The 27,937-nt window shown below is 44.9% G+C and overlaps 1 protein-coding gene across 2 annotated transcripts in view; it reads left to right on the top strand.

The window, feature by feature from the left end:
* The window catches only part of TUT4 (terminal uridylyl transferase 4), a 145,276-nt gene extending 122,767 nt beyond the window's left edge, over positions 1 to 22,509 (top strand). For both annotated transcript variants that reach the window (XR_012227454.1, XM_073563741.1), the window contains exons 29-30: positions 19,102 to 19,263; positions 21,834 to 22,509. Coding sequence is in view for 1 of the 2 variants with exons in the window: in XM_073563741.1 (XP_073419842.1) it covers positions 19,102 to 19,263; positions 21,834 to 21,925 (254 nt within the window). In the remaining variant the exon portion in view is untranslated. The remainder of the gene's footprint in view (positions 1 to 19,101; positions 19,264 to 21,833) is intronic.
* The last annotated feature ends 5,428 nt before the right edge of the window (positions 22,510 to 27,937 follow it).

The raw sequence follows: 27,937 nt of genomic DNA, 5'->3' as shown, positions 1-27,937 counted from the left end.
GAGCGCCTTTTGCGTCAGTCTACTGCCACCAGTGCTCCAAACACCTTTTATGGTGCTTCGCACGCACCTGTCTGCGATATCTACATGGACATATCTGCTATGGAACAAGGGAAGCGAGACCAGGTCCCTCGGCATCTGCCCGGAGGACGGCACTCCCCTCCCTCCGGAGTGGGCTGTTGCCATGTCCCAGCCGGTCTCCAGCCAGACAGGAGATTCAATTTTCGGGATGAAAGCACTCCCCTCCCTCCGGAGTGGGCTGTTGCCAGGTCTCATACAGTCTCGGACCTGACTAGAAAATTCACAGTCCTTGGTACAGGTCCTGGAATGTATGCCGCATCTGTCTGCCGCCACCAGTGCCCCAAACACCTCCCATGGTGATTCGCATGCACCCGACCACGACCTTCACAGGGACAGATCAGGAGAAGGAATTAGGAAACAGACTCTGTCTAGCTCCTCATCCAGTTCACCGGGCCCCCTCTGTGGCATCCAGAATGCCCCTCTCTACCCGTTCTCCCTCCTCGGAGGCGGACGTCGGGTCGGATGTAGCTTTTCACCCAGAGTCTGACTCGGGTATGGTTCAGACTTCTAGGACGCTGGACATGGTAGGTAGCCTTATTTCGGCTATTGTTCAAACCCTTGAAGTAAAGGTGGAGCATGCGGCTGCTTAGGACATCTCTGTTTCATTCAGACGGTGAAACCTCCCTCCAGCATTTTTTCCAAAAGCGTTTGAGGCAACCACCTCTAGACACTGGGAACTTCTCGGCAAACGCTTTCCGGGACAAAGACGTCTGGACATTCTAGACCTTTTTAGTTCAGACATTGTCAGCATTTGGTCCGATCCCCCTAAGGTGGATCCGCCATTTTTCACGCTTAGCCTCTCAAACTGTTCTGTCCAGCCCTGATGCGGCCTCTCTCAAGGACGCTACGGACAGACAGATTGTGGCCTTAACTGTATCGGCCTTAGAGGCGTCATGCACTTCTCTCTGACCTAATTTCGCCTCTACTTGAGTGCTGAAAGCCATATCACCCTGGGCCAAGATTCTTCGCTGGGGTATTATGGCGGCGGTTCCTACAGAGGAGCTAGCAGTTCTAGCTCTTTTGGACCAAGCTGGTCCAGATCTCTTCTGATGCCACCAGAGGTGAAAGCACCTCTCTGCCTTTCCTCTGGCGGTTCCTTCCAGCAGGACCGTTCTCCTGCACAAGGGGAAAGAAGGAAACCTTCCTTCAAGCTATTCCTCACTGGAGGCCTAGGACCCGTCTCTTAAGTTGTCCGGATCCCCCTATCACAGATTCTCCTCTAATGATGGGTCATCCCTACCTTGGATTCTTTCCAGGGTGGAAGGCAGGTTTCTGCTTTTCACGGAGACTTGGTTGTCGGCGGTCGACGACGCCTGGGTCAGGGTGTTCGTTACACCCGGCTACAAGATGGAATTTTCTTTGTCCCCATGAAGACATTTGTCCCTCCCACCAATTCAACCCTCTCATGGGTTCTCCAAGCCATCCCGTCCCTGCCTAAGTTCAGGTGTCATTGTACCCGTTCCTTGGCACGAACAGTTTTCTGGTTTCTACTCGAACTTCTTCGTACTCCCGAAAAAAAAAAAGACGTTTCTCCCTGATCTTAGACCTTGAGCAGTTGAATTGCTACCTTCGGATTCGCCTCTTCAGAACGAAGACCTTGCACTCGGTGATCCCCTCCATGGAGCAGGGGGAATTACTTTAATGTGTGGACATTTAGAATGCTTTCCTGCACATTTCTGTTGTGTACTGCATCGAAGGTTCCTTCGGTTTTGCGATACAGGACCACCATTACCAGTTCACGGCACTCCAGTTCAGCCTGGCGTCCGCTACCAGGGTCTTCACAGAGGTCATGGCGGCGGTCATGGAAACGGTGTCTTATGCCCAGCTTCACACCCGCCTTCTTCAGTTGGCCCTCCGGAAACAAGAGAATTGTTTCCCTGGATCGGCCAGTGCTTTTACCTCTCAATGTGAAGCAGTCTCTCTCTTCGTGGACACTGTCTGTCTTTGCCCTGCACAGGAGGTCATTTCTCCCGCTCTGTTGGCAGATCATCAACATCAATGCCAGTCTTCAGGGTTGGGGAGCGGGCTTCCTCATTCTCACAGCTCAGGGTCGCTGGAATGTTCAGGAGACCCTCCTCCCAATCAATCTCTTGGAGATCAAGGCAATTCTTCTTGCCCTCCTCCGCTGGCAGTCTCTCCTCGCAGGCAAGCCAGTCCGCAGTCAGTCGGACTTTGTCACAGCCGTGGCTTACATAGTAGTTATAATAATATTTATTTTTGTATGGCGCTGGCATATTCCCATATTCCGCAGCGCTTTACCGTTTGCACACATCATCGCTGTCCCCGATGAGGCTCACAATCTAAATTTCCTATCAGTATGTCTTTGGAACATAAACCACCAAGATGGGACTCACAACACACGGATCAGGGTAGAGGTAGCAATGTTCCTGCGTTGGGCAGACGGCCATGTCCCCGCCATATCAGCCGTCCACATTCCAGAGGTAAACTACTGGGAAGCCGATTTTTTTGTATCATCGGGGTTAGCGTCAGGCGAGTAGTCTCTCAACACCGCCGTCTTCAGCTACATTTGTCGGAGGTAAGGTATTCCGGATGCCCACCTAATGACTTCTTGAACGAACCAAAGGGTTCCCCGGTACAATACCAGGTTCCAGGATCCGATGGCTGTCGGCTGCGACGCACTTGTGATTCCGTGGTCCCAGTTTCAGATGCCTCTTCTGTCCCCGCCTCTTCCCTTAATCACAAGAGTCAAAAAAAAAAAAAAAAAAATCAGAAGGGTTTCCGGTAGTCCTGACAACTACAAGCTGTTAAGTCAGACCTGGTACCTGGAGCTGGCGTACATGCCCATGGACGCCTCCTGGGGCTTTCCAGACAGTTCGGATATTCTTCCGCAAGGCCCCTCTTCCGCCTCAGTTTCACAGTCGTTTAAGTTTAACGCCATGGCCTTTGAAGCCTACTTCTGAGAGGGACTGGGGTTTTTCCCATCAAGTCATTCTGAACATACTTTGGCCGAGAAAACCTGCATCCTCAATTTTCTACGACAGTTTCTGAAGATCTGATTCAGGTGGCGTAAGTACATCTATTTGGTTCCATTAGTCTTATTGGCTACCAAGAAGAGAAATCAGGGGAGTTCTGAGTTGGCAGCATTATCCCGCCGTCCTCCATTTCTTTTTCATTCCACATTAGTGCAGACATTGTCCTTCTTGCCCCTCTCCGGTCCATACTCTGGATAAATCCTGGGGCAGTTTCTTGCTTGGCCTCGGCTTTAGAGGTTGCATGGCCGCGTCCTAGTCATCTTTGCACGTTATTGCAAAGTCTTACAAAGTTCATACTTATTTCTAGTCCAATGCAGTCCTAGGAATGAAAGGTGCTACAGACAGCGGTTACGCACCGGCAGGCCTCAGTCCTTTTTTCTCTGCATTCTTTCCGTTCCCACCCTTGGGGACTGCTTTAGGACGTCCCATGGTTACCTGTGTCCCCCAATGAAGCGATAGAGAAAGATGGATTTTTGGTACTCACCGTAAAATCTCTTTCTTGGAGCCTTCATTGGGGGACACAGCACCCTCCCTATTTGTTTGTACTGGCTTTGGGCCTACGTGCCTTGGTCGTTCAGCCGGTACATATGTGGAGTTTGTTGGTTGCTTCTCCTACTGCTTTAACACTTAACTGAGGTACTTCCTGCCTGTCAGTGAGTGTATGCTATAAAGGAGGAGCCAGTTTTGCTTTATTTGCATAGTGTCGGTCTCCTAGCGACAGCAGCATACACCCATGGATATCTGTGTCCCCCAATGAAGACTCCAAGAAAGAGATTTTACGGTGAGTACCAAAAATCCTTCTTTTCTAATCCTGGATACCCCTTTAACTACTTCTTGACATGTGCTGTATACCGCGCCTCAGGAGTTGCATCCCGGCAGACCGCCGTAAATATGCTGAGCACACTGAGCGCTGCCGCGATAGAATCAACGCACACACTCAGTGTAAGAGCGGACACCTTGTTTAACATCGCAGAGGGAGGGAGCTCCCACTGTGCTCCTATCGGCACAACGCAATGCAATAGCGTTAATGATCTCCATGATGACCCCTAGCTGAAAGGTGGCTGTGGGGTCACCCAGGAACGGTGGCCTGTTAGCTCATGCTCAGACCACGAGCTGACATGCTTCCTACCTGCATGTCAGGTGCTGCTCTGATGCCCTGCAGTGCAGAAGCATTGCAGAGTAATTAGATCAGTGATCTGTCCATGTGAAGTTGATGTCCCATCCTGTGACAATGTAAAAAAGTAAAAACAAAAATAAATAAAAAAAGTAAAATCACAAAATAAAGAACAAAAAAAGGTAAAATATTAATCCAGTAAATACATATATTTATGTAAAAAAAAATAAAAGTATACATATTTGTTATTGCTGCGTCCGTAATGACCCAATCTAAAAAAAACTGTCCTACTAGTTAACCTCTTCAGTTAACACTGTTAAAAAATAAACAAATGAGGCATAGAACTATGCCTTATCATCACATTATAGAACAAAAAGTGGAATAAAACATGAGTAAATAAAAATGGTAACACTGAAAACGTCATCTTGTCCCATAAACAACAAGCTGCCGTACAGCTCAATCAGCGGAAAAATAAGTTATAGCTCTCCATGCGAAGCAAAAAATAATTATTTTTTCTATAAAATAGTTTTTATTGTGTAAAAGAACCAAAACAAAAAAAAAATATAAGCGTGGTATCACTGTAATTGTACTGACCCGAAGAATTAAGCTGCCTCATCAGTTTTACCACGTGCGGAACGGTATAAAAAAAAGCAATTCCTGAATTGCTGGTTTCTGCTCTTTCTGCCTTGCAAAAATCGGAATAGAAAGTGATCACAAAATGTCATGTGCCCATAAATGATACCAAAAAAAGTCAACTCGTCCCATAATAAACAAGCCCTCCCATGACTACCAGCTGAAATATGAAAAAATTATAGCTATCAAAATATGGCATCTTACTCTGTCGCCTAATTGGGGGACACAGAACCTTGGGTGTTATGCTGCTGTCTACTAGGAGGCGACACTATGCATAATCTGAAAAAGATTAACTTTGGCTCCTCCTCTGCAGTATACACCCCTGGACGGCGTCAGCCTTCTCCAGTTTTTGCTTAGTGTCGCACAACGGTGGGGTAAGCTCACAGCTGGGTTCTCATACTCAGCTGTGAATCTATACTTCCTATAAGGCTTTCTGTGGGTTCCCTCTGCGTAGCCACCCCTGTACGATCCCTTATAGCCAGCCTCTGTGCACTATGCCGGGCTCAAGGAAGAGAACCAGGCAGGAATGTTTCTATGCATTCTGCACAGCCTCCAAAGCCACGCTCCCTAGTGGCAGCACGTATCCGCACTGCCGGGACTGCATCCAGAACTCCGGGTCAGAACCCCAGGGAGTCCCTACTGACGCTTCAGTGTCACAGGCCACGCCGGAATGGGCAACTCAGATGTCTCGGTCTATGTCACAGTCCATAGACAACCTAACTGCTACATTACTGCAAGCTCTGCAGAGTCGGGCCCCGGCTATGGACGGTACACAGCAAACGGACAGCTTGTCTCAGGAACATGCTGCTTCCGACTCTCACAGACGTAAGCGGACCCACAGGTCTCGATCACCTAAGTCGCACTATAGCACAAGGTCGTCCCCCTCTAGGGAGAGACAGCGTCATTCCAGGTCTCCTGGGCAGTCCCCTGCCACAGACAGACAGTGCAATTTACCACAGGGATCCCCCACCACAGAAGACCCCCGCCCCAGGTCGCCCTCCAGGGATCACCTTAGCGAGGCACAGGATTCAGAGGGCATCTGTGACTCCGACTCAGATAATGAAACGGTCAGGTCCGTGGTACCTTCTCCCCCTAGCAATACAGCGCTAGTTGAGGACATAATTTCTGCCATTCATCGGGTGCTAAAAATTCCAGAGTCGGCCCCGGATGTCCCAGAACATAGGATTTGCTTCGAAAGTGTTCAAAAACCACCTAAGGTCTTCCCTAATCACGATGAGTTTGAGAAAATACTTACCAAACAGTTTGCGCAGCCTGACAAAAAATTCCGCTAATCGCAAATATTTGGAAGCGAAGTACCCCTTCCCACAGAAAGACACCAAACAATGGACAGATCCACCTGAAGTGGACCCTCCGGTTTCTAGGCTAGCAGCGCAGACTTTACTCTCTCTGCCGGATAGCTCAACCCTCAGGGACGCAGCAGACCGGCAAGTAGAACGCATGGCTCGTTCTTTTTTCGAAGCGGCAGGCGCCTCTCTGGGCCTTGCATTCGCTTCAGTTTGGGCAGCCAAGGCCATCCTGGCTTGGGCCAAAAAACTACAGGAGGGTCTTCAGGCTTCAAATCCTGAACTCTCGGACCAAGCGGTCCAGATGGCAGTGGTAGCAGACTACATGATTCATGCAGCCCTGGATTCCGCCAGAGGTGTAGCGGGAATAGCATCTAACGCCATCACGATCCGACGCATCCTCTGGCTGCGAGAATGGAAAGCGGATGCGGCCTCAAAGAAGTCCCTCACGCGACTTCCGTATATTACTGGAAGACTTTTCGGCGAAAAGTTGGACACCATGATAGCCAATGCCACTGGGGGTAAGAGTACCTCTCTCCCTCAACTAAAACCGAAACGCACGTTTAAACGAAGAAACCAGACGCGATTCCGATCCTTTCGGAATTCCTCAGGCTGGTCCATTTCGCGCCCAGTGCAAAACCGCAACCGTTCTCCACGCAGAGACAACCCACGGACGCAGCAGCGACCGGACAGGGCTTGGCAGTCGAAAGCAGGCCAAGCGAAACCCAAGGGAGGAAAACCTCAGAACTTCACTTCATCATGACTCGAGACCTCCGGAAGACACCCCACCAGTAGGCGGTCGACTTTTACTCTTTCAGCAAGTCTGGCTGCCTATTACAGAAGACAGGTGGGTCAGGGAAATAGTGTCTTCCGGATACAAGATAGAGTTCACTTCCGTTCCACCGAACCGGTTCTTCCTTTCTGTTCCTCCAACACCACCAGAAAAGGCTCGTGTTTTCCACCAAGCGGTTTCCTCTCTCCTTCAATCAGGAGTTGTGGTGCCGGTTCCCGCGAACGAGAGATTCCGAGGATTCTACTCAAATTTGTTCGTAGTCCCCAAGAAAGGAGGCGGCGTCCGACCCATACTGGACCTAAAACAGCTCAACAATTACGTACGGGTCCGTCATTTCCGCATGGAGTCCCTCCGGTCCATCATTGCATCCATGGAGCAGGGAGAATACCTCGCCTCCATAGACATACAGGATGCGTATCTCCACATACCAATTGCTCCCGCCCACCAGAGGTTTCTCAGGTTCGCGATCAACCAAAACCACTACCAGTTTGTCGCCCTTCCGTTCGGACTCGCCACGGCTCCAAGAACGTTCACCAAAGTCATGGCGGCCACCATGGACGTCCTGCACTCAAGAGGCATCCTAGTCGTCCCGTACCTGGACGACCTCCTCGTCAAGTCTCCCACTTTCAAAGACTGTGAGGTCAGTGTCTCAATCACTCTAGACACTCTGAGTCGCCTGGGATGGCTAGTCAACCTACAGAAATCGTCCACCATCCCAACTCGGACTCTAACATTCCTGGGAATGGTATTCAACACCGCCAGGGGCCTGGTGCTCCTTCCCAAGGACAAGACACTGGCCATCCGTCTGGGAGTTCGCACACTCCTTCGCAGTCCTCCTCGATCTCTCCGGTTTGCCATGAGAATCCTCGGCAGGATGGCAGCAGCAATAGAGGCAGTGCCATTTGCCCAGTTTCACCTCAGGGTCCTTCAACTAGCCATACTCAGATCTTGGGACAGGAACCCTCTCTCCCTCGACAGGGAGTTCAGGTTGACGTCATCAACCAGGAGGTCCCTGCATTGGTGGCTCAAACCAAACTCGCTTACACGAGGGAAGCCATTCCTCTCAGGACAATGGAAGATCCTGACTACCGATGCAAGCCTGACAGGCTGGGGGGCGGTGCACCTACATCACAGGGCACAGGGCAAGTGGTCACCCAGGGAAGTGACATTGCCTATCAATGTTCTGGAAATCAGGGCCATTCTCTTGGCATTGAGAGCATTTCATCACTTGCTTGCAGCCTCGTACATACGGATACAGTCGGACAATGCCACGGCTGTGGCATACGTGAACCACCAAGGTGGGACCCGCAGCGGCCAGGCGATGAGAGAAGTGGCTCATATCCTCTGCTGGGCGGAAGACACAAGGTCGGTACTTTCTGCGGTACACATTCCGGGTGTAGAAAACTGGGAAGCCGACTTCCTCAGCAGGCAAGGAATGGACTCGGGGGAGTGGTCTCTCCATCCTGAGATTTTTTACCAGATCTGTCAACGCTGGGGAACCCCGGATGTGGACCTAATGGCATCCCATCTCAATACCAAGGTCCCCAATTTCATGGCCAGGACACACGACCCGCGGTCGCTCGGAGCGGATGCCCTGGTCCAGGACTGGTCCCAGTTCCGACTCCTGTACATTTTTCCACCCCTTCCCCTAATCACCAGGGTCGTGAGGAAGATCAAGCAAGAGGGAGTTCCGACCATCCTCATCGCGCCAGACTGGCCCAGACGTACTTGGTACACCGACATCGTGCAACTTACAGCAGACGCCCCCTGGCGTCTACCCGACCGTCACGACCTTCTGTCTCAAGGTCCGTTCTTCCACCAGAATTCAGGGGCTCTCAATTTGACGGCATGGCCCTTGAAACCTGGATTCTAACCCAGGCAGGTTTTTCACCGGCAGTCATTGCAACTATGATCAGGGCAAGGAAGCCTGCCTCCGCCAAGCTCTATTATCGTACCTGGAGAGCTTTCTTTTCTTGGTGCGAATCTCATGGACAAGTCCCACTCCCTTATTCCCTCCCGAAGGTACTAGGTTTTCTTCAATCGGGCCTAGATGCCAAGCTATCCTTAAGTTCGCTTAAGAGTCAGTTGTCGGCGCTTTCAGTCCTTTTTCAAAAGCGCATTGCTATTAAACCGCAAGTAAGGACTTTCATCCAGGGAGTTTCCCGATTGGTTCCTCCCTACAAACGTCCGCTGGATACGTGGGACCTCAATCTGGTCCTGACAGCATTGCAAGCCCCACCCTTCGAACCTCTTAGAGGAGTTCAACTCTTCATTCTGTCTCAGAAAGTGGTTTTTCTAGTGGCGATCACCTCGTTACGCAGAGTGTCGGAATTGTCAGCACTTTCCTGCAGACGGCCTTTCCTAGCCTTTCACCAGGACAAGGTGGTTCTCCGCGCGGTACCATCCTTCCTTCCGAAGGTTGTGTCCAACTTTCACCTTAATGAAGAGATTTCACTGCCTTCCCTTTGCCCGGTTCCGGTTCATAGAGTGGAGAAGGCTCTGCATACGCTTGACCTCGTTAGAGCATTGCGGATTTACGTGTCCAGGACTGCACCTTTCCGGAAATCTGATTCCCTCTTCATTCTTCCGGAAGGTAGTCGCAAGGGGTTGCCGGCTTCCAAGGCTACCCTTGCCAGGTGGATCAGGTCCACCATACATGAGGCCTACCGACTTAACAGTTCCCCTCTTCCAGCCGGTATCACGGCACACTCTACACGGGCAGTAGGGGCCTCCTGGGCCATTCGGCATCAGGCTTCGGCACAACAAGTGTGCAAGGCGGCCACTTGGTCTAGCCTACACACGTTTACGAAACACTACAGTGTTCATACCCAGTCCTCAGCGGATGCGAGCCTGGGTAGACTGGTTCTGCAGGCGGCAGTACCCCAAGTCTAGGGGACTGTCAGCACAATATTCGTCCACTGCTTCCCACCCAGGGACTGCTTTGGGACGTCCCAAGGTTCTGTGTCCCCCAATTAGGCGACAGAGTAAAGGAGATTTTTGTGTACTCACCGTAAAATCTCTTTCTCTTAGCCTTTAATTGGGGGACACAGCTCCCACCCTGTTGCCCTTACGGGCCGTTGTTTCCTGTTGAGTTCTCATATTGTTCTTTGAGCTCGTACATAGTAGCCTTCTTACAGGCATGGTTATGTTATTTGGTTACGTTCCTCCTAATGCTTTGGCACAAAACTGGAGAAGGCTGACGCCGTCCAGGGGTGTATACTGCAGAGGAGGAGCCAAAGTTAATCTTTTTCAGATTATGCATAGTGTCGCCTCCAAGTGGACAGCAGCATAACACCCAAGGTTCTGTGTCCCCCAATTAAAGGCTAAGAGAAAGAGATTTTACGGTGAGTAAAACAAAACAAAAATCTCCTTTTTAGTGTGTAACAGCTGCTAAATATAAACAAAAGCTATATATCTGGTATCGCTGTAATCACACCGACCCATAGAATAAAGTCGCCTAATCACTAATACCGCACGTGAAACATCGTATAAAATAAATAATACCAATCTTCACCTACTGTTGATTTGTTCATTTTGCCTTGCAAAGATCACAGCAAGGCTCGGCACACATTTACCCTGTGCTAAGCGCTTACATCTCTGAAATACATGATTCATTTGGAACCTACGGCTGAAGAGTCACCATAATGAGGCAGATGGAGGCACTGTGGATGCCGTCTGGCTTGTGATCCAGTGTTGTCAGTCTTTCTGGAGCGCATAAAAGCGCAGTCAACCATAGTTCTGTGCATCTGTGAAAAGAAGTAGATTGCTGAACAGAGGCCAGACAGAGACCAGAGTAACTCTGCTGTAACATTATAGTGAATGGATTCCTTGGTGGTCTCATCTGAATCACGTCACTTGGAGATTTAGATGTAAACACCGATGTAAGTGCTCAGCGACGAGAGCAGGATAAATGTGATCCCAAATGTTATGTAAAATGTTCCCTACAAAAGTCTCAAATCAATCCACAAAAAAAAAGCAAGTCCCTGCTCAGCTTTGTCATCTATTAACTGGTAGTACAAAGACTCTGGAAATGCGAAATGGCTCCTTGCCCCCAAAAGAAATTCAGCAAGTCCAAATGCCCCCCCCTTCTGTGCCCCACAGTATATCTAAACCACATTTAGCGTCCATATGTTTGGCATGACTGTAGTGATGAGCGTCTGCCTAACTTACAGGTGAATGGCTCCAGAACCGTGAGCTGGGCACCACAACGTACCACAACTTAGGGGCTCTGTATATGGAGTCAGCAAACTATTCTAGGAAAACCTGCGCTCCGTCTCTCCTGAGTCTCTCCGTATGGCTAAGCAGTACTGTACAGCCACATACGGGGGATTTTCACATTCAGCAGAAATTGTAGGACAAATTTTGGTGTAATTTTTACCCATATCCCAGTATGAAAATGTAAAATCTGGGTCTAAAACTAAATTTTGATGGTAAAAATGTAATTATTTTTTCTTCACTGCCCAATGGTATAAAATTCTGTTGTGTCGATATGATCACTACACCCATAGATTAATTCATTGAGAGGTGTATTTTATAAAATGGGGTCCACTTATGTAAGGTTCTGGCACCTCAGGGGCGCTACCAATGTGACATGGCACCCTCAAACCAGTCCAGAAAAATCTGAACTTCAATATGAAGCTTCTTCCTTGGGAAAATTTTGGGGTCCATTTTTCCCTGTTAATTTTGTGAAAAGAAAAAATATGGGGCTAAAAGGACATTTTTATGGGAAAAAATGTGATTTTTTTTTTTATTTTCATGGCTCAATGTTATTTACTATTGTGAGGCACCTGTGGGTTCAAGGTGCTCACCACATATCTAGATAAATTTCTTGAAGATTCTATTTAACAAAATGGGGTCACTTGTGGGCTCGCCAAATGTGACATGACACACGCAGAACATTCCAAAACGTCACTCCATCCTTTCTGAGCCCTGTCGTGCGCCCAAACAGTAGTTTTCCCCCACATATGCGTCCTCAGGAGAAATTGCACAACACATTTTGGGGTCCATTTTTTCCTGTTACTTTTGTGAAAATAACAAATGTGGGGGAAAAATGTGATATTTTTTCTTTATTATTTTCACCATTCAATGTTATGGGTGGAGTTTCCACACTTTAGGCACATCAGGGGATCTCCAAACACGACCTGGTTTCCACAAATGATCCCAGCAACTTTTGCATTCAAAAAATCAAATGGCACTCCTTTCCTTCCAAGCTTTGCCGTGCGCCTTAAGTGTTTTTTCCCCACATATGGGGTATCAGCGTATTAAGGAGAAATTGTGCAACAAAATTTGGGGTCCATATTTTCCTGTTACAATTGCAAAAATAAAAAAAAATTGGAGTCTAAAGTAAAATTTTTGTGAAAAAAGTTAAATTTTCATTTTTTTCCTTCCACATTCCATGAATTCTTGTGAAGCACCTGAAGGGTTAATAAACTTCTTGAATGTGGTTTGAACACCTTGAGGCTTGCAGTTTTTAGAATGGTGTCACTTTTGAGTATTTTCTGTCATATAGACCCCTCATAGTCTCTTCAAGTTTGAGGTTTTGAATTATTTTGTGTGACATAATTGTCTGATTTACGGGCATAAAAACGAAGTTTAAAAATTGCAAAATTTTCCAAATTTTTTGCCAAATTTCTGATACAGGTGCTCCTCACAAAATTAAGAATATCATCAAAAAGTAAATTAATTTCTATTCTTCAATACAAAACATGAAGCTCATATATTATATAGAGTCATTACACACAGAGTGATCTATTTCACGTGTTTATTTCTGTTAATGTTGATGATTATGGCTACAGCCAATGAAAACCCAAAAGCCATTATCTCAGTAAATTAGAATACTTTATAACACCAGCTTGAAAAATTATTTTAAAATTTGAAATGTTGTCCTACTGAAATGTATGTTCAGTAAATGCCCTCAATACTTGGTCGGGGCTCCTTTTGCATCAATTACTGCATCAATGCGGCGTGGCATGGAGGTGATCAGCCTGTGGCACTGCTGAGGGGTTATGGAAGCCCAGGTTGCTTTGATAGCAGCCTTCAGGTCGTCTGCATTGTCGGGTCTGGTGCCTCTCATCTTCCTCTTGACAATACTCCATAGATTCTCTATGGGGTTAAGGTCAGGTGAGGTTGCTGCCAATCAAGCACAGTGATACTGTTGTTTTTAAACCAGGTATTGGTACTTTTGGCAGTGTGGACAGGTGCCAAGTTCTTCTGGAGAATGACATTTCCATCTCCAAAAAGCTTGTCAGCAGAGGGAAGCATGAAGTGCTCTAAAATTCCCTGGTAGACGGCTGCGCTGACTGGTCTTGATAAAACACAGTGGACCTACACCAGCAGATGACATGGCTCCCCAAACCATCATTGATTGTGGATTCTTCACACTAGTCCTCCAGCAGCTTGGATTGTGACCTCTCCACTCTTCCTCCAGACTCTGGGACCTTGATTTCCAAATGAAATGCAAAATTTACTTTCATCTGAAAACAACACCTTGGACCACTGACAACAGTCCAGTTCTTTTTCTCCTTTGCCCAGGTAAGATGATTCTGGCGTTGTCTATTGGTCATGAGTGGCTTGACACAACATAGTAACATAGTTAGCAAGGCCGAAAAAAGACATTTGTCCTTCCAGTTCAGCCTATATTCCGTCAGATTAAATCCCCAGATCTACTGTACATCCTTCTAAAGAACCTAATCACTGTAAGATACAATATTGTTACGCTCCAGGAAAACATCCAGGCCTCTCTTGAACCCCTCGACTGAGTTCACCATCACGACCTCTTCAGGCAAGGAATTCCAGATTCTCACTGCCCTAACAGTAAAGAATCCTCTTCTATGTTGGTGGAAAAAACCTTCTCTCCTCCAGACGCAGAGAATGCCCCCTTGTGACCGTCACCTTCCTTGGTATGAACAGATCCTCGGAGAGACATTTGTATTGTCCCCTTATATACTTATACATGGTTATTAGATCGCCCCTCAGTCGTCTTTTTTCCAGAATAAATAATCCTAATTTTGCTAATCTCTCTTAGTATTGTGGTTCCCCCATCCCCTTTATTAATTTTGTTGCCCTCCTTTCCACTTGCTCTAGTTCCATTATATCCTTCCTGAGCACCGGTGCCCAAAACTGTACACATTACTCCATGTGCGGTCTAATCAGGGATATGTACAGAGGCAGTATAATGCTCTCATCATGTGTATCCAGACCTCTTTTAATGCACCCCATGATCTGTTTGCCTTGGCAGCTGCTGCCTGGCACTGGCTGCTCCAGGCAAGTTTATCATTAACTAGGAGCCCCAAGTCCTTCTCCATGTCAGATTTACCCAGTGGTTTCCCATTCAGTGTGTAATGGTGATATTGATTCCTTCTTCCCATGTGTATAATCTTACATTTATCATCATTAAACCCCATGTGCCACCTTTTGGCTCAAGTTTCCAACTTATCCAGTTCCATCTGTAGCAGAATACTATCTTCTCTTGTATTGACTGCTTTACATAGTTTTGTATCATCTGCAAATATCGATATTTTACTGTGTAAACCTTCTACCAGATCGTTAATAAATAAGTTGAAGAGAATAGGTCCCAACACCGACCCCTGCGGTACCCCACTGGTCACAGCGACCCAGTTAGAGAATATACCATTTATAACCTCCCTCTGCTTTCTATCACTAAGCCAGTTACTTACCCATTTACACACATTTTCCCCCAGACCCAGCATTCTCATTTTGTGTACCAACCTCTTGTGTGGCACGGTATCAAACGCTTTGGAAAAATCAAGATATACCACATCCAATGACTCACCTTGGTCCAGTCTAAAGCCTACCTCTTCATAAAAACTGATTAGATTGGTTTGACAGGAGCGATTCCTCATAAACCCATGCTGATATGGAGTTACACAGTTATTCTCATTGGGATAATCCAGATTAACATCCCTCAGAAACCCTTCAAATATTTTACCAACAATAGAGGTTAGACTTACTGGCCTGTAATTTCCGGGTTCACTTTTAGTGCCCTTTTGAATATTGTTACCACATTTGCTATGCACCAGTCCTGTGGAACAGACCCCGTCACTGTAGAGTCCCTAAGAAATAATGGCTTGTCTGTTACATTACTTAGGAATGTGACACTTGTAGCCCATGTCCTGGATACGTCTGAATGTGGTGGCTCTTGAAGCAATGACTCCAGCAGCAGTCCACTCCTTGTGAATCTCACCCAAATTGTTGAATGGTCTTTTTCTTAACAATCCTTTCAAGGCTGCGGTTATCCCGGTTTCTTGTGCACCTTTTTCTACCACACTTTTTCCTTCCACTCAACTTTCCATTAATATTCTTGGATACAGCACTCTGTGAACAGCCAGCTTCTTTAGCAATGACCTTTTGTGGCTTCCCCTCCTTGTGGAGTGTGTCAGTGACTGCCTTCTGAATACAAATTTCAAAAACTGACCGTCACATCCAAGCATAAATATAGTGTGAGCAGGTGCGTAACCTAGAGTCACCAACTCATATACATTCAAACAAAAAATCCTCTCCTTAGACTGGACAGGGTAGGGTCCTGGAAAACGAGAAATGCCTTAACGTGGCTTCCAGGTACACATAAATTGGTCATTTTATGCGCTAAACTTTCTCAGTATTTCATACTTCTAATGCAGTAATGCAATTCATTTTTCATATTTCATGTTTGCATGTTATGGCGCTACAGTGTGCTTCCTTTTTTGTTTGAATGACTGCCTTCTGGACATCTGTCAGGTCAGCAGTCTTCCCCATGATTGTGGAGCTACTGAAACAGACTAAGGGACATTTTTGAATGCTTAGGAAGCCTTTACAGGTGTTTTAGGTTAAGTATTCTAATTTACTGAGATAATGACTTTTGGGTTTTTATTGGCTGTAAACCATAATCATCAACATTAACAGAAATAAACAGGTGAAATAGATCACTCTGTAATGACTCTATAATATGAGTTTCACTTTTTGTATTGAAGAACTGAAATTAACTTTTTGATGATATTCTAATTTTGTGAGAAGCACCTGTGTGTCTGAAGTCCTACAGAAAGTGCCCGATGCTGCCTGTGGTCGGCACATGTCAGCTGTCGGGTTCCCATCAGTCGGCCATAATAAATGCAAGTCATATCCTGCAAATTTTTACCACTATAAAAAAGTACAATATGTCACGAGAAAAGAATCTCAGAATCAGTGGGATCTATTGAGGAGTTTCAGAATTATAGCCCCATAAAGTTACAGTGGTCAGAATTAAAAAAAAAAAAAAAAAATAAAAAAAAAAAATTGGCCTGGTCAAGGTGAAAACAGGCTTCGGGGTGAAGGGGTTCAAAGGCAATATCCACATTTGCAACCATTTATGTTAATGCACTTAAAAAAAAAAAAAAGAAGAAAATGAAGGAATTTTACAAATATTCTACACAGGAGCTGAAGCCATAAAACTGTAGATTTTTAATTTCCTAGTTATAGTATAGAATACAAATTAGTCCGTGTTTAATTCCGCAGTAAGGCAAAATATAGATGACCATGTTGGACAGTCCATAGGTTTTTTTGCTCCCCAAACTCAAGAGCTTCATATATGCCTATCGAGCTGTTTGACTTTGGGTCAGAAGACCTGCGGACAGTGCAGACATTGTGGTCCATGAAATATAGTCATCTGAACTTGGACTATAAGACTTGATATCATCAGCTTCTAGACATATAGATTTAGCAGATTGGCAAAAAGTATGGAAGAGGTGGAAGTATGACAAAGCTGAGACCACACTTGGTTTCTTTTAATCCTATAACCGAGTATAGAGAGCTTTTTATAATAGCTGTAGACATAAAATGGCCCAGTCTCTCAGCTGTGCCAAATATTGGTTTTACCACGACCTGATACTGATGTACTATTATCATTACAGGGCCACATATGGTTGCCATAATCTCCAGCATACAGTAAGCTCCCAGGCTCCCTCTAGTGGTGGCTCGAACTTGCTAAGTCTTTAACTTTTTTAAAATTTTTTCTTTATGCAGCTGATTTCCAGCTTTGTGTTTAAATACTTTTTATTAGGATTTTGGAAATTTTGAATTGCAATAATAGGAACAAACGTTATACAAACAATATACATAAAATAATTCTGTATATTCTGGCATTTTATCTCTTTGACATCCATCTCAACACGTTGCTTAAGATCCTCTTTGTTAGGTATTCCCAAAAAACTGGAGTTAAAAGGATAAAAGTAACTTCTTTAGAAAATCTGGTTGGAGCTCAGTAAAATACCTCTGCTCTGATCCTCAAGCAAACCGCTCTGCTCGCTGATTGGAGCTTTGTATCAGAACCCGCTATAAAGATATATATGCAAATTAATATATACAAACCTCTATAGGATAAAAATGGTTATAAAGGGTAGACATTCAGGTTAAGCACGTTGTAAAACAATGCGTCAAGACGATTGATGATGTGTAAGTGGATTAGTAGTGCAAAATTACTGCGGGGAGAATTGCTCCTGTGAAGGTGATTATTTCAGGTTATCCATATGATGTACAGTTGTGCTCAAAAGTTTACATTACCCTGGCAGAATTTTTGCTTTCTTGGCCTTTTTTCAGAGAATATGAATGATAACACCAACAATTTTTCTCCACTCATGGTTAGTGGTTGGGTGAAGCCATTTATTTTCAAACTACTGTGTTTTCTTTTTTTAAATACTAATGACAACCCAAAACATCCAAATGACCCTGATGAAAAGTTCACATACCCTGGTGATTTTGGCCTGATAACATGCACAGAAGTCGACAAAAATGAGTTTGACTGGCTACAAAAGGTAACATCCTCACCTGTGACATGTTTGCTTGTAATCATTGTGTGTGCATAAAAGCTGAGTGAGTTTCTGGGATCCAGACAGACTCTTGCATCTCTCATCCAACCACTGATTCTTCTGGATTGTGAGTCATGGGGAAAGCAAAAGAATTGTCAATGGATCTGCGGGAAAAGGTAGTTGAACCGTGTAAAACAGGAAAGGGATACAAAAAGATATCTAAGGAATTGATAATGCCAGTCAGCAGCGTTCAAACTGTGATTAACAAATGGAAAATCAGGGGCTCTGTAAAAACAAAACCACGGTCAGGTAGACCAACAAAAATTTTGGCCACAGCTGCCAGGGAAATTGTTTGAGATGCAAAGAAAACCCCACAAATAACATCAACTGAAATACTGGACTCTCTGATAGCTAGCGGTGTGGCTGTTTCAAGATGAACAATAGGGAAGCACTTGAAGAAAAATGGACTGCATGGTCGAGTCGCCAGAAGAAAGCCATTATTGCACAAATGCCACAAAGTATCTCACCTACAATACGCAAAACAGCACAGACACAAGCCTCAAAACTTCTGGAGCAAGGTAATTTGGAGTGATGAGACCACATTTAAACTTTTTGGCCACAACCATAAAGATTACATTTGGAGGGAGGTGAACAAGGCCGATGATGAAAGGAACACCATTCTTACCGTAAAGCACGGAGGTGGATCACTGATGTTTTGGGGGATGTGTGAGCTACAGTGGCACAAGAAACTTTGTCAAAGTTGAAGAAAAGATGAATGCAGCACGTTATCAGCAAATACTGAGGTACATGGGACGTACTTGGACGTTCCAATATGACAACAATCCAAAACACAAGGCCATGTCAACCTGTCATTGACTACAGCAGAACAAAGTGAAGGTTCTGGAGTGACCATCTCAGTCTCCTGACCTCAATATCATTGAGTCACTCTGGGGAGATGTCAAGCACACATTTCATTCTAGACAGCCCAGAAATTTACAGGAACTGGAGGCTTTTTGCCAAGAAGAGTGGGCAGGCTTTACCATCTGAGAAAATAAAGAGCCTCATCCAGAACTACCACAAAAGACTACAAGCTGTCATTGATGTTAGAGGGGCAATACACGGTATTAAGAAATGTGGTATGTAAACTTTTGATCAGGGTTATTTGGATGTTTTGGATTGTCATTATGATTTAAGAAGAGAAAACGCAGTAGTTTGACAATAAATGGCTTCACCAAACCACTAACCATGAGTGGAGGAAAAGTTTTGGTGTTATCATTCATATTATCTGTAAAAAGCCAAGAAAGCAAAAATTCTGCCGGGGTATGTAAACTTTTGAGCACGATAAGTAGCTTTATGTGGTTACATTTAATAATTGGACCATGTGTTTTATGCTTGTTTTGTGATCTAGAGCCTGGATTTCAAGGACAGTTTGGGAAGCCATCTCTTCCCTGGGAGCGCGCTGGGCCTGCTCATTACCCATTGATTCCTGGATCATGGCCTTACAGCTTACACCAGAATTTCCTGCAACAGACACCGGCCGGCTTTCATTCCAAAACCTACTATCCTCCAGGTAATGTTAGGGGCTAGTTTTAGGAAACCCGTATATTGGATAAATTAGAATATGTTTCATATATGCTCAGTCATGAACAAAAATGACCAACTATTATCTATTCATGAGTATTACAAGAGCCATAATGTCAGGGACATGTAGAGCTCAGCGAGGGGAAGCCACACACTTTTGGTATTTTGCGGTACCCCAATTCAAATGAATGAGTAACTGATAAATAAGTGGATGGATATGATGTCCTTCAAAGTGATTTTGATACATCGTATACATCTATTTATGTCCTGAAGAAACCATGCCATTAACAGAGAAGAACTAAGAAAGCAAGCATCCAAAGAGACTGAACAGTCAGAACATCAAAACTCCATCGAGCTGAAACCCCTTCGGCGCTACTCAGACTTCTCTTACCAAATACCTGGCAATGTTCACAGCAAACATCCATCACATCAAAGACAATGCTCCAAATTGTGGGACTGTTTTTCAGTAATCTATAGACAGTGCCGAAAGAAAAAATTCAATTTTCTCGTTAATAGCGAAGGGGGAAACAGGACTGTGGGACATCCTAGAGCAGTCCGAGAGGGTGCGTAATAACCATAATGGACCCTCTGCGCATGGATGCCTGCAACACTTACAATACAGACTGGTTTTTGCAGAAACCCTGGTGAGAACAAGGATCTAGGTGGTAACCGTGTAGCGCTGGGGAAGGAAAAAATACAATGCCCCACAGTCAGACTCAAACTAGAAAGAAATAGCTCACAGAAACGTCACGATCCAGGAGGAGGCTAGAAGGGGTAACACATAGTAGTTTAACACAAGGAGAACCTGCTGCATAGCGAAAACCAAGAAGGGGACCTCAGCGTTACCCCTGAAAGATAATATAACCTACTCATAGAAGAGATCGCCGGAAATACCCTACTCTCACCCTTAAGCCTGAGGATTAAATCAATCCAAATCTTTAAAAGAAGAGGAAATTCCAAGTGAAGATCCTGATGCACACATCTAGAAGTGAAGTGACATTAAGCAAGGAGGTAAACATCTGATGGACTGAGGTCCATGATCTAGAAGATGGTCTGGATAACAACAGGAAAAGACACAACTTCCAGGTCTGAATAGTTACAGAGGAATGAGGTCCATGGAGTGACTTTGACCAAGGATGACCTTCACGACCTGTCAAGACTGGTCTGGGGCCAATAGAGTGGTCAGGGGAAGACCTTCCAAGAAGACAAGTCTGCATCACGAACGATCGCAAGTTCTGTATATGACAACAGAAGCTAAAGACAGGACACACAAGGTGGGCCGCACCCAGGAGTGTCTCCAAAACAGAACTCAGGAAAATTCCTGAAAAATACCACCCGCTAAGATTATTTTGAGAGTGAAGCACAGTGTTTCACAGTCGAGGATTTAACCTACAGGCTCCAGAATGTCCAAATAATTATTTGACCTGAACAGGACCTTTCCTATAAGACCAATTAGATGGGGAATTACCGCCATCTACTTGGCACAGAGAAGTACCCCGAGGGGAGCGAGGATCGGATATTGAACCTTGAAGGCTGTTGTGAGCCCCGAGATTCCAGCATTGTGTCTGCCTCCTATGGAGACTAGGCTAAAACTGTGCTGCCCAGAGTCTGGGGATAAGATTTGGCCGTTTTTATACCTAGTGGCAGGGCCTACACCTAAGGTACTATGTCCCACAATACTATTAACTAAAAATACATCTCATCACACAAATAAAACAAGCCCTCACGGGACAATGTCATTGGAAAAATAAAAGTGAGAACTGTTAGAAAAAGGAGCAAAATAAAAACAAGACCCCCAAAATTGGGCTGCAATAGGAAGGGGTTAAAAATCTGCTGAATGCCTAGACCAGTGATGGCGAACCTTTCTGACACCGAGTGCCCAAACTGCAACCTAAAACCCAATTATTTATGACGAAGTGCCAACATGTGCCAAATGCCCCATCATGATCCCCTTCTTGTAGTAATATGCCCCATCATGATCCCTTTCATGTAGAAATGCCCCATCATGATCCCCTTGATGCAGAAATATGCCCCATCATGATCACCTTCATGTAGAAATATTCCCCATCATGATTCCCCTTCATTTAGAAATGTACCATGCCACCACCTCCATGCCACCACCTCCATCATTTCCTCCTTCCCATCACCCCATCATTGACCCTCTCCCCATCATTGACACACACACACCCACACACCACAGCAGCTTCACTGGCACGCACACACATATCACAGCAGCTTCAATGGCACAGCGGCCACACTCACCTCTCCGCGTGCCGGCAGCTTCCTCCCTCTCACTGGCACAGTGGCCGCGGAGCTGAATGATTATGTCATGCGGCCGCGCCGCTCGATGTGTGAGGCAGGAAGCTGCAGCACCGGAGTGAGGACACTTGTAGATGAGGCAATGCCGCATGCCAGCTGAGAAGGCTCTGCGTGCCCTCGCTGGCACGCGTGCCATAGGTTCGCCATCAGTGGCTAGACTTTCAGATCTTATTAGAACTGAATCAAAGTGAATTACCAATGTATTGGTCCACTCCCAACATTTTTTTTATTTTTTTTCAGCTCCTTCATTAATCCAGAACGGACCCCATTTCCCAGTTTTATCACAAGGACACCCCCACCTGAACTCCAGCTACATCCAGCAAAAGAAATGAAAAGCAAAAAAAAAAAAATTTGCGGCCATCGTTTTTAAGACTTTGTTTCCAGGAGGCGCTAGAACTTTTATGATGTAACATTTGTAAATATTCAGCTTTAGTTGTACTGGAATCATTCCTCTGAGTGATGCGAATTTCTTTTATTTCATTGCCCCATTTTGAGGGGAGTCTTGAGTTCGATCCAAGTGAAATGTTCAAATGAAGAAAATAATTTTTTTTTTTTTTTTTAACCAAAATTAGTAAAAATTTAAGTTCTTTATTTTTTACAAAACAAAAGTGGCTGCTTCAAGCTCTGTAAATGGATATATATTTTAGTTATATACAGATGATTTTAAGAGAAAGGAATGTAATTTTTTAAATGTCTTATTATTTGAGCCTGAAGCAGGTGCCAGAAATCTTTTAAAACTAAAGTCACGTCTTATTTTTGGTACCAATAAAAAAAAAAAAGGCCATTTAATCAATTTGTGTGTCCCATGAAGGGTAAAAAACTTTTTTTTTTTTTAAATAATTATTGAAATTCTCAAACTGAAACTGTTATTTGATAAGTTGGTTTCTTCATTTTTAATAAAATTAAGAAGACCAAATCAAGTGGTTATGTCCTAAATGATTCCACTAAAGAATATAGACGTTATCTGCTGCTAGAAAGCTTTTTTTTTTTTGCCCTTTTTTATATTGATGTGCAAATGGCGCGCTACACCGTTTAAAAGAAAGTTTAGCACAAAATGACTGTTCAAACCATGCACAGGCATTAAGTGCACCCTACTCAGTGCACCTTTGGTGTGGAGAAGCAGTTTAGTGCACCTTTTCCAAACCAAGGAGATTTAGGCTGTGTGCCCACGATGCGATTTTTAAGCGTTTTTGCCGCGATTTTCGGCGCGAAAACGTTTAAAAATCGTGTACAGAACGCCCCCCATGCATTCCTATGGGATTCCGCACATGCTGTGCTAATGCTGCGCTTTTTTCCGCGGCGGAAACACATCGCGGAAAAAATCGCAGCATGCTCATTCTTTTGTGCGGAATCGCAAAGAATTGCCGCGATTCCGCACCCATAGGAATGCATGAGAATCGCTTACTTCCCGCATGTGGCTATGCCCACCATGCACGAAGTGAAGCGTCTCATGTGCGGTTGGTACCCACGGTGTGGAGGAGAGGAGACTGTCCTCCAGGCCCTGGGTACCATACCCCTGTAAAAAAAAAGAATAAAAAATTAAAAATCGGGGTATATTTGCCTTCTGACGTCCCGCGCTGCCATCCCGGCCTCAGCGTTCCCAGTAATGCCTTGCGGCAAGGTCCTGTGATGACGTAGTCTCGCGTGACTCTAGCGGTCTCGCGAGATCGCTATAGTAACGCGAGACCAACGTCATCACAGGTCTCGCAAGGCATCGCTGGGAACGCTGAGGCCGGGATGGCAGCGCGGGACGCCGGAAGGTAAATATACCCCGATTTTTAATTTTGTTATCATTTTTAACATTTTATCTTTTACTATTGAGGCCACATAGGCGGCCTCAATAGTAAAAAGCTGCTCACACTTGTCAAACACTATGTTTGACGAGTGTGACCAACCTGTCAATCACTTTCCAAGCGATGCTTCAAATCGCTTGGAAAGTGCTTGAGAAAAACGCGAACAGAATCGCAATGAAATCGCGCGGAAAAAAACGCGCGATTTCTGGGAAGGAGTCCGGTTTTCAGTGTGCGTTTTAACAGGCAACGTGGGCACATAGCCTAAAGAATATTTACCCTAAATTATTATATGTAAATTTTAAGTAGACACCTCAAATATGAAACCAAAAAATTTCTACTTAAAAAGGAAAAACTCCAAAGGTAAGTAATTATCAAAATACTAATTTTTATTATTATTATTTAGTCACAAAGACACCAAGATTTTAGATTAAAAATATATAACAATAAAAATTCCAGCAGAGGAAGCAGATCCGTATGCATAGCAGACAATATAAAGGGTTTTTGCAAAAATTTTTTTTTACAAAAAATGTTGAAAAGCAAAAAAAAAAAAAGTTTTTTTTAAAAATACATATATACTTATTTTATTTAAGGTAAGGTGCAATGCACATTATCAACTGTAAATCTGCTTTTAGCCCTAATATCAAGAATCCACATTAGCAATCATTATTGCCTGACCAAATTTATCTTACTCAATACAAAGCCCATAAAGTGCATAGTGCATGTTCAGTAACCAAAAAATAACTGAGCCATAAGCACACAGGGTTAACCAAGGCTACCCACCTGGATTCATGCTGTGTATGCAGATGCTGCCACCTCACACTCCAAACTCCAATCCTGTAACTCCAGAGCTCTCAATCAAGAAATAAATGGGTAAGATCGTGCACTGAACTACTCGGCCATACTATGGGTGCACCGAGCACCTGTGCTTGGTTTTAACAGTCACTCTGTACTTACAGACCCCTTTGAGAAACATGACATTGTGGCGCATATGCTCTTTGCATTATATGGCCGGCCATCATCCAAAATAAATGATCTCTTACAGTGTAGGTGGGCTGTGCGAACAATGTACCAGTGCTAAAGATAGGGGACGCAGGACGCATGCAGTGTCATGCGTCCATAGGCGGAGCTACCGGCAGAGGCGCGGCAGGGGGTGGGGCTTAGCGGCGGCCGTGCGCAGCCCGACGCGGCCGTAAACGCTATAACCTAAGTCGCCTTATGTTATAATGACGATGCAGACAGAAAAAGATTTGGAACTTGAATTAAGTCCAATGACTCAAGGTTCATGTCTTCTCTGATTTAATTGTTCACTTTCTTTTTCCATTCGTCATGGAGCTACAGATATTACCAAATTGACATCCTTGGCTCCATCCTACTACAGCATATGACCAGTCTCTGGCTGCTCCAACTTCTACTCCCTCCATAACGGTTTCAGAAAGAGACAATACCCACCCCGTGTACAGAGCTCCGACCGGAGCGTCCCCACCCCGTGTACAGAGCTCTGGCCAGAGCGTCCCCACTCCGTGTAAAAAGGCGCAAGCCAGAGCGTCCCCACCCTGTGTACAGAGCTCCAACCGGAGCGTCCCCACCCTGTGTACAGAGCTCCAACCGGAGCATCCCCACCCCGTGTACAGAGCTCCAACCGGAGCGTCCCCACCCTGTGTACAGAGCACCAACCGGAGCGTCCCCACCCTGTGTACAGAGCTCCAACCGGAGCGTCCACACCCCGTGTACAGAGCTCCGGCTGGAGTGTCCCCACCCCATGTTCATCGTGCCAGCCAGAGAGCGTCACCCACTCTGTGTAAAAGGCGCAAGCCAGAGCGTCCCTACCCCGTGTACAGCTCTCCAGCTGGAGCATTCCTACCCTTCGTACAGCAAATCAAAGGTAACAAAAGGATGCTTAATGGTGGCAGGGTGTCTATAGTACTTAGGTGAGATTACAGTGTAGAATCGAATAGAAGTAATATCCCTGCGACCAAGAAGTCGGGACCTGAGTGATAATATGTGGACAGCCAGAAAGATACAGGGAGAATAAAAGAGCAAAAAAGCTGACCATACAGTCCAAGGTATTGTAAAGAGAAAAATCAATTTATTAAGTTAATCAGGTAAAAATAACAGAAAACAACAGCGAATTAGGTGAAATTTAAAATTTAGCAAGGAGGCACACCTAGGACAATAATTGAGTGTTAGCACAAATTCATAATAAATGAAGAAAAAAAAGTGTAGCAGCACACTCTCACACTACACGTTTGCTCTGTGCTGTTACCTGGTGCTTTGACATCCAAATGGTATACAGTTTTTTTTTTTCTTCATTTATTATGAATTTGTGGTAACACTCATTCCTGTTACACAACACAAGCACTTTATTCACCAGCAAATATTTTGCACAACCTTGCTTATTGTTTTATACAATTGTATATATTATTCTCTGTGCTGTGCATATCATTTTGACACCCTTTTCACCCAGATTTTTATTATTATTTTTGTCATCCTGGTTGTGCATCCTTGTTGCTAAATTTTACCCAATTCATTGTTGTTTTTTCTGTTATTTTTACCTGATTAACTTAAATTGATTTTTCTCTTTACAGTACCTTGGACTGTGTGGTCGGCTTTTTTGCTCTTTTGTTCTCCCTTCGTACAGTGTGCCAGTCAGAGGGTACCCACCCTTGTACAGTGCATGAGCCAGAGCATCCCTATCCAGTGTACACTGCTCCAGCCGGAGCATCCCTACTTTGTGTACATCATGGCAGTCAGAGCATCCCTACCTTGTGTACATCGTGGCAGCCAGAGCATCCCTACCCAGTGTACAACGCCCCCACCAGAGTGTACCCACCCCGTGTACACCGCTCCAACTAGAGTGTCCCCAGCCCTTGTATACTTCATCAGGCAGAGTGTCCCACTTGGGAACACCACGCCAGATGGAGCATCCCCTCCCTGTGTACACTAGGGTGACCGCAAAAAATCGATGTTGGAATTTTGTCCGTCTGGACCCCACAAAACGATTCCCCTTTCCAGATATTGAGAGAGCCAAAATTTGAGCTCGATCAAACGACGTTAACCCGTGCCGCTCGTCGCTCAAAGTTTGAAAAAATCCAAATTGAGGTATTTTAAGATTTAGGTATTTTGCATAGTCTGTTAGACTATAAAGAATGTGACAACAACATTGCAGAAATAGCCCTGACCAAATTTTCGAACCATTTGTGGTATTTGAATGCAGAGTTGGTGGGATTATCGTTTTTTGATCCCACCATTACAGACAATGAAAAGTTGTTAATGGCTAATAAATTGCTCAGTAGCACAGATGAACCATCAGGGCACGCTAGGGTTGTAAATCCAAAAGTTAGGAAAGAAAAATTAAAAGAGGTAGGAAGTAACCGACTTTAACGACCTTCTGACAAAAGATGAAGAACAAAAGCAATATGTCCTGCAAGTTGTAAGCAAATGCCGAGCATTATATTCTGACGTTTCAAAAACTACTTTAACAAAAGCTCTAGAATAGATTAGATAACTATGTAAAATTATCAACTAATGTAGGTTAGCGTGCTCTGATGGTTCATCTGTGCTACTGAGCAATTTATTAGCCATTAACAACTTTTCATTGTCTGTAATGGTGGGATCAAAAAACGATAATCCCACCAACTCTGCATTCAAATACCACAAATGGTTCGAAAATTTGGTCAGGGCTATTTCTGCAATGTTGTTGTCACATTCTTTATAGTCTAACAGACTATGCAAAATACCTAAATCTTAAAAAACCTCAATTTGGATTTTTTCAAACTTTGAGCGACGAGCGGCACGGGTTAACGTCGTTTGATCGAGCTCAAATCTTGGCTATCTCAATATCTGGAAAGGGGAATCGTTTTGTAGGGTCCAGACGGACAAGATTCCAACATTTTTTTCCCCCTATTTGAGATCCGGTCACCCTAGTGTACACACATACAGCTAGAGTGTTCCCACCCATGTACAAGACACCAACCACAGCATCCCCACCCTATATCAGCTTATATCACAATTCTGAGTACAACGCGCGATGGCGTCCCCATCCAGTGTACACTTCACCAACCAGAGCATCCCCACTCTGTGTTCACAGTGCTATCCAGAATGCACCCACCCTGTGTTCCCCATACCTGCCAGAATGACTCTGAATATGGTCACAGGGCAATGCACATGTCCCCTAAATGGTGCCTTATAGGGAAGTTTTTACCTGAAAATATTTCCTCCTGTCATTAGTTATGAGCCTATAGATTAGAAATTGACAGAATAAGTGTCACACTGTGCCTGTGTATCCTGTCAGCGCAGATTCCCATCACTCCACCTAGTAGGCTACAACGGGAATGCAACCCCCCCACGGTAATATTTTTAGCCATATTCACAAGGTAAGGAAGATGAAAGCTTTTTCAGGTGCTTGATCGGTGAACATCGGAAACCATGGGTGTACGCTACAGCACCAGGAGTCTGACACTAGGGCTGGAGTCATACACAACGTATAAAAATATGGTCCGCTTTACACGGACAAGAATCGCAGAAATGTTAACTGAACAATGATCCATATGT

The sequence above is a fragment of the Dendrobates tinctorius genome, unplaced genomic scaffold (assembly GCF_039654945.1).
Source record: "Dendrobates tinctorius isolate UK_male_01 unplaced genomic scaffold, ASM3965494v1 ptg000396l, whole genome shotgun sequence".
In the NCBI taxonomy this organism is placed as follows: domain Eukaryota; kingdom Metazoa; phylum Chordata; class Amphibia; order Anura; family Dendrobatidae; genus Dendrobates; species Dendrobates tinctorius.
This window is presented reverse-complemented; position numbering and strand designations above follow the sequence as displayed.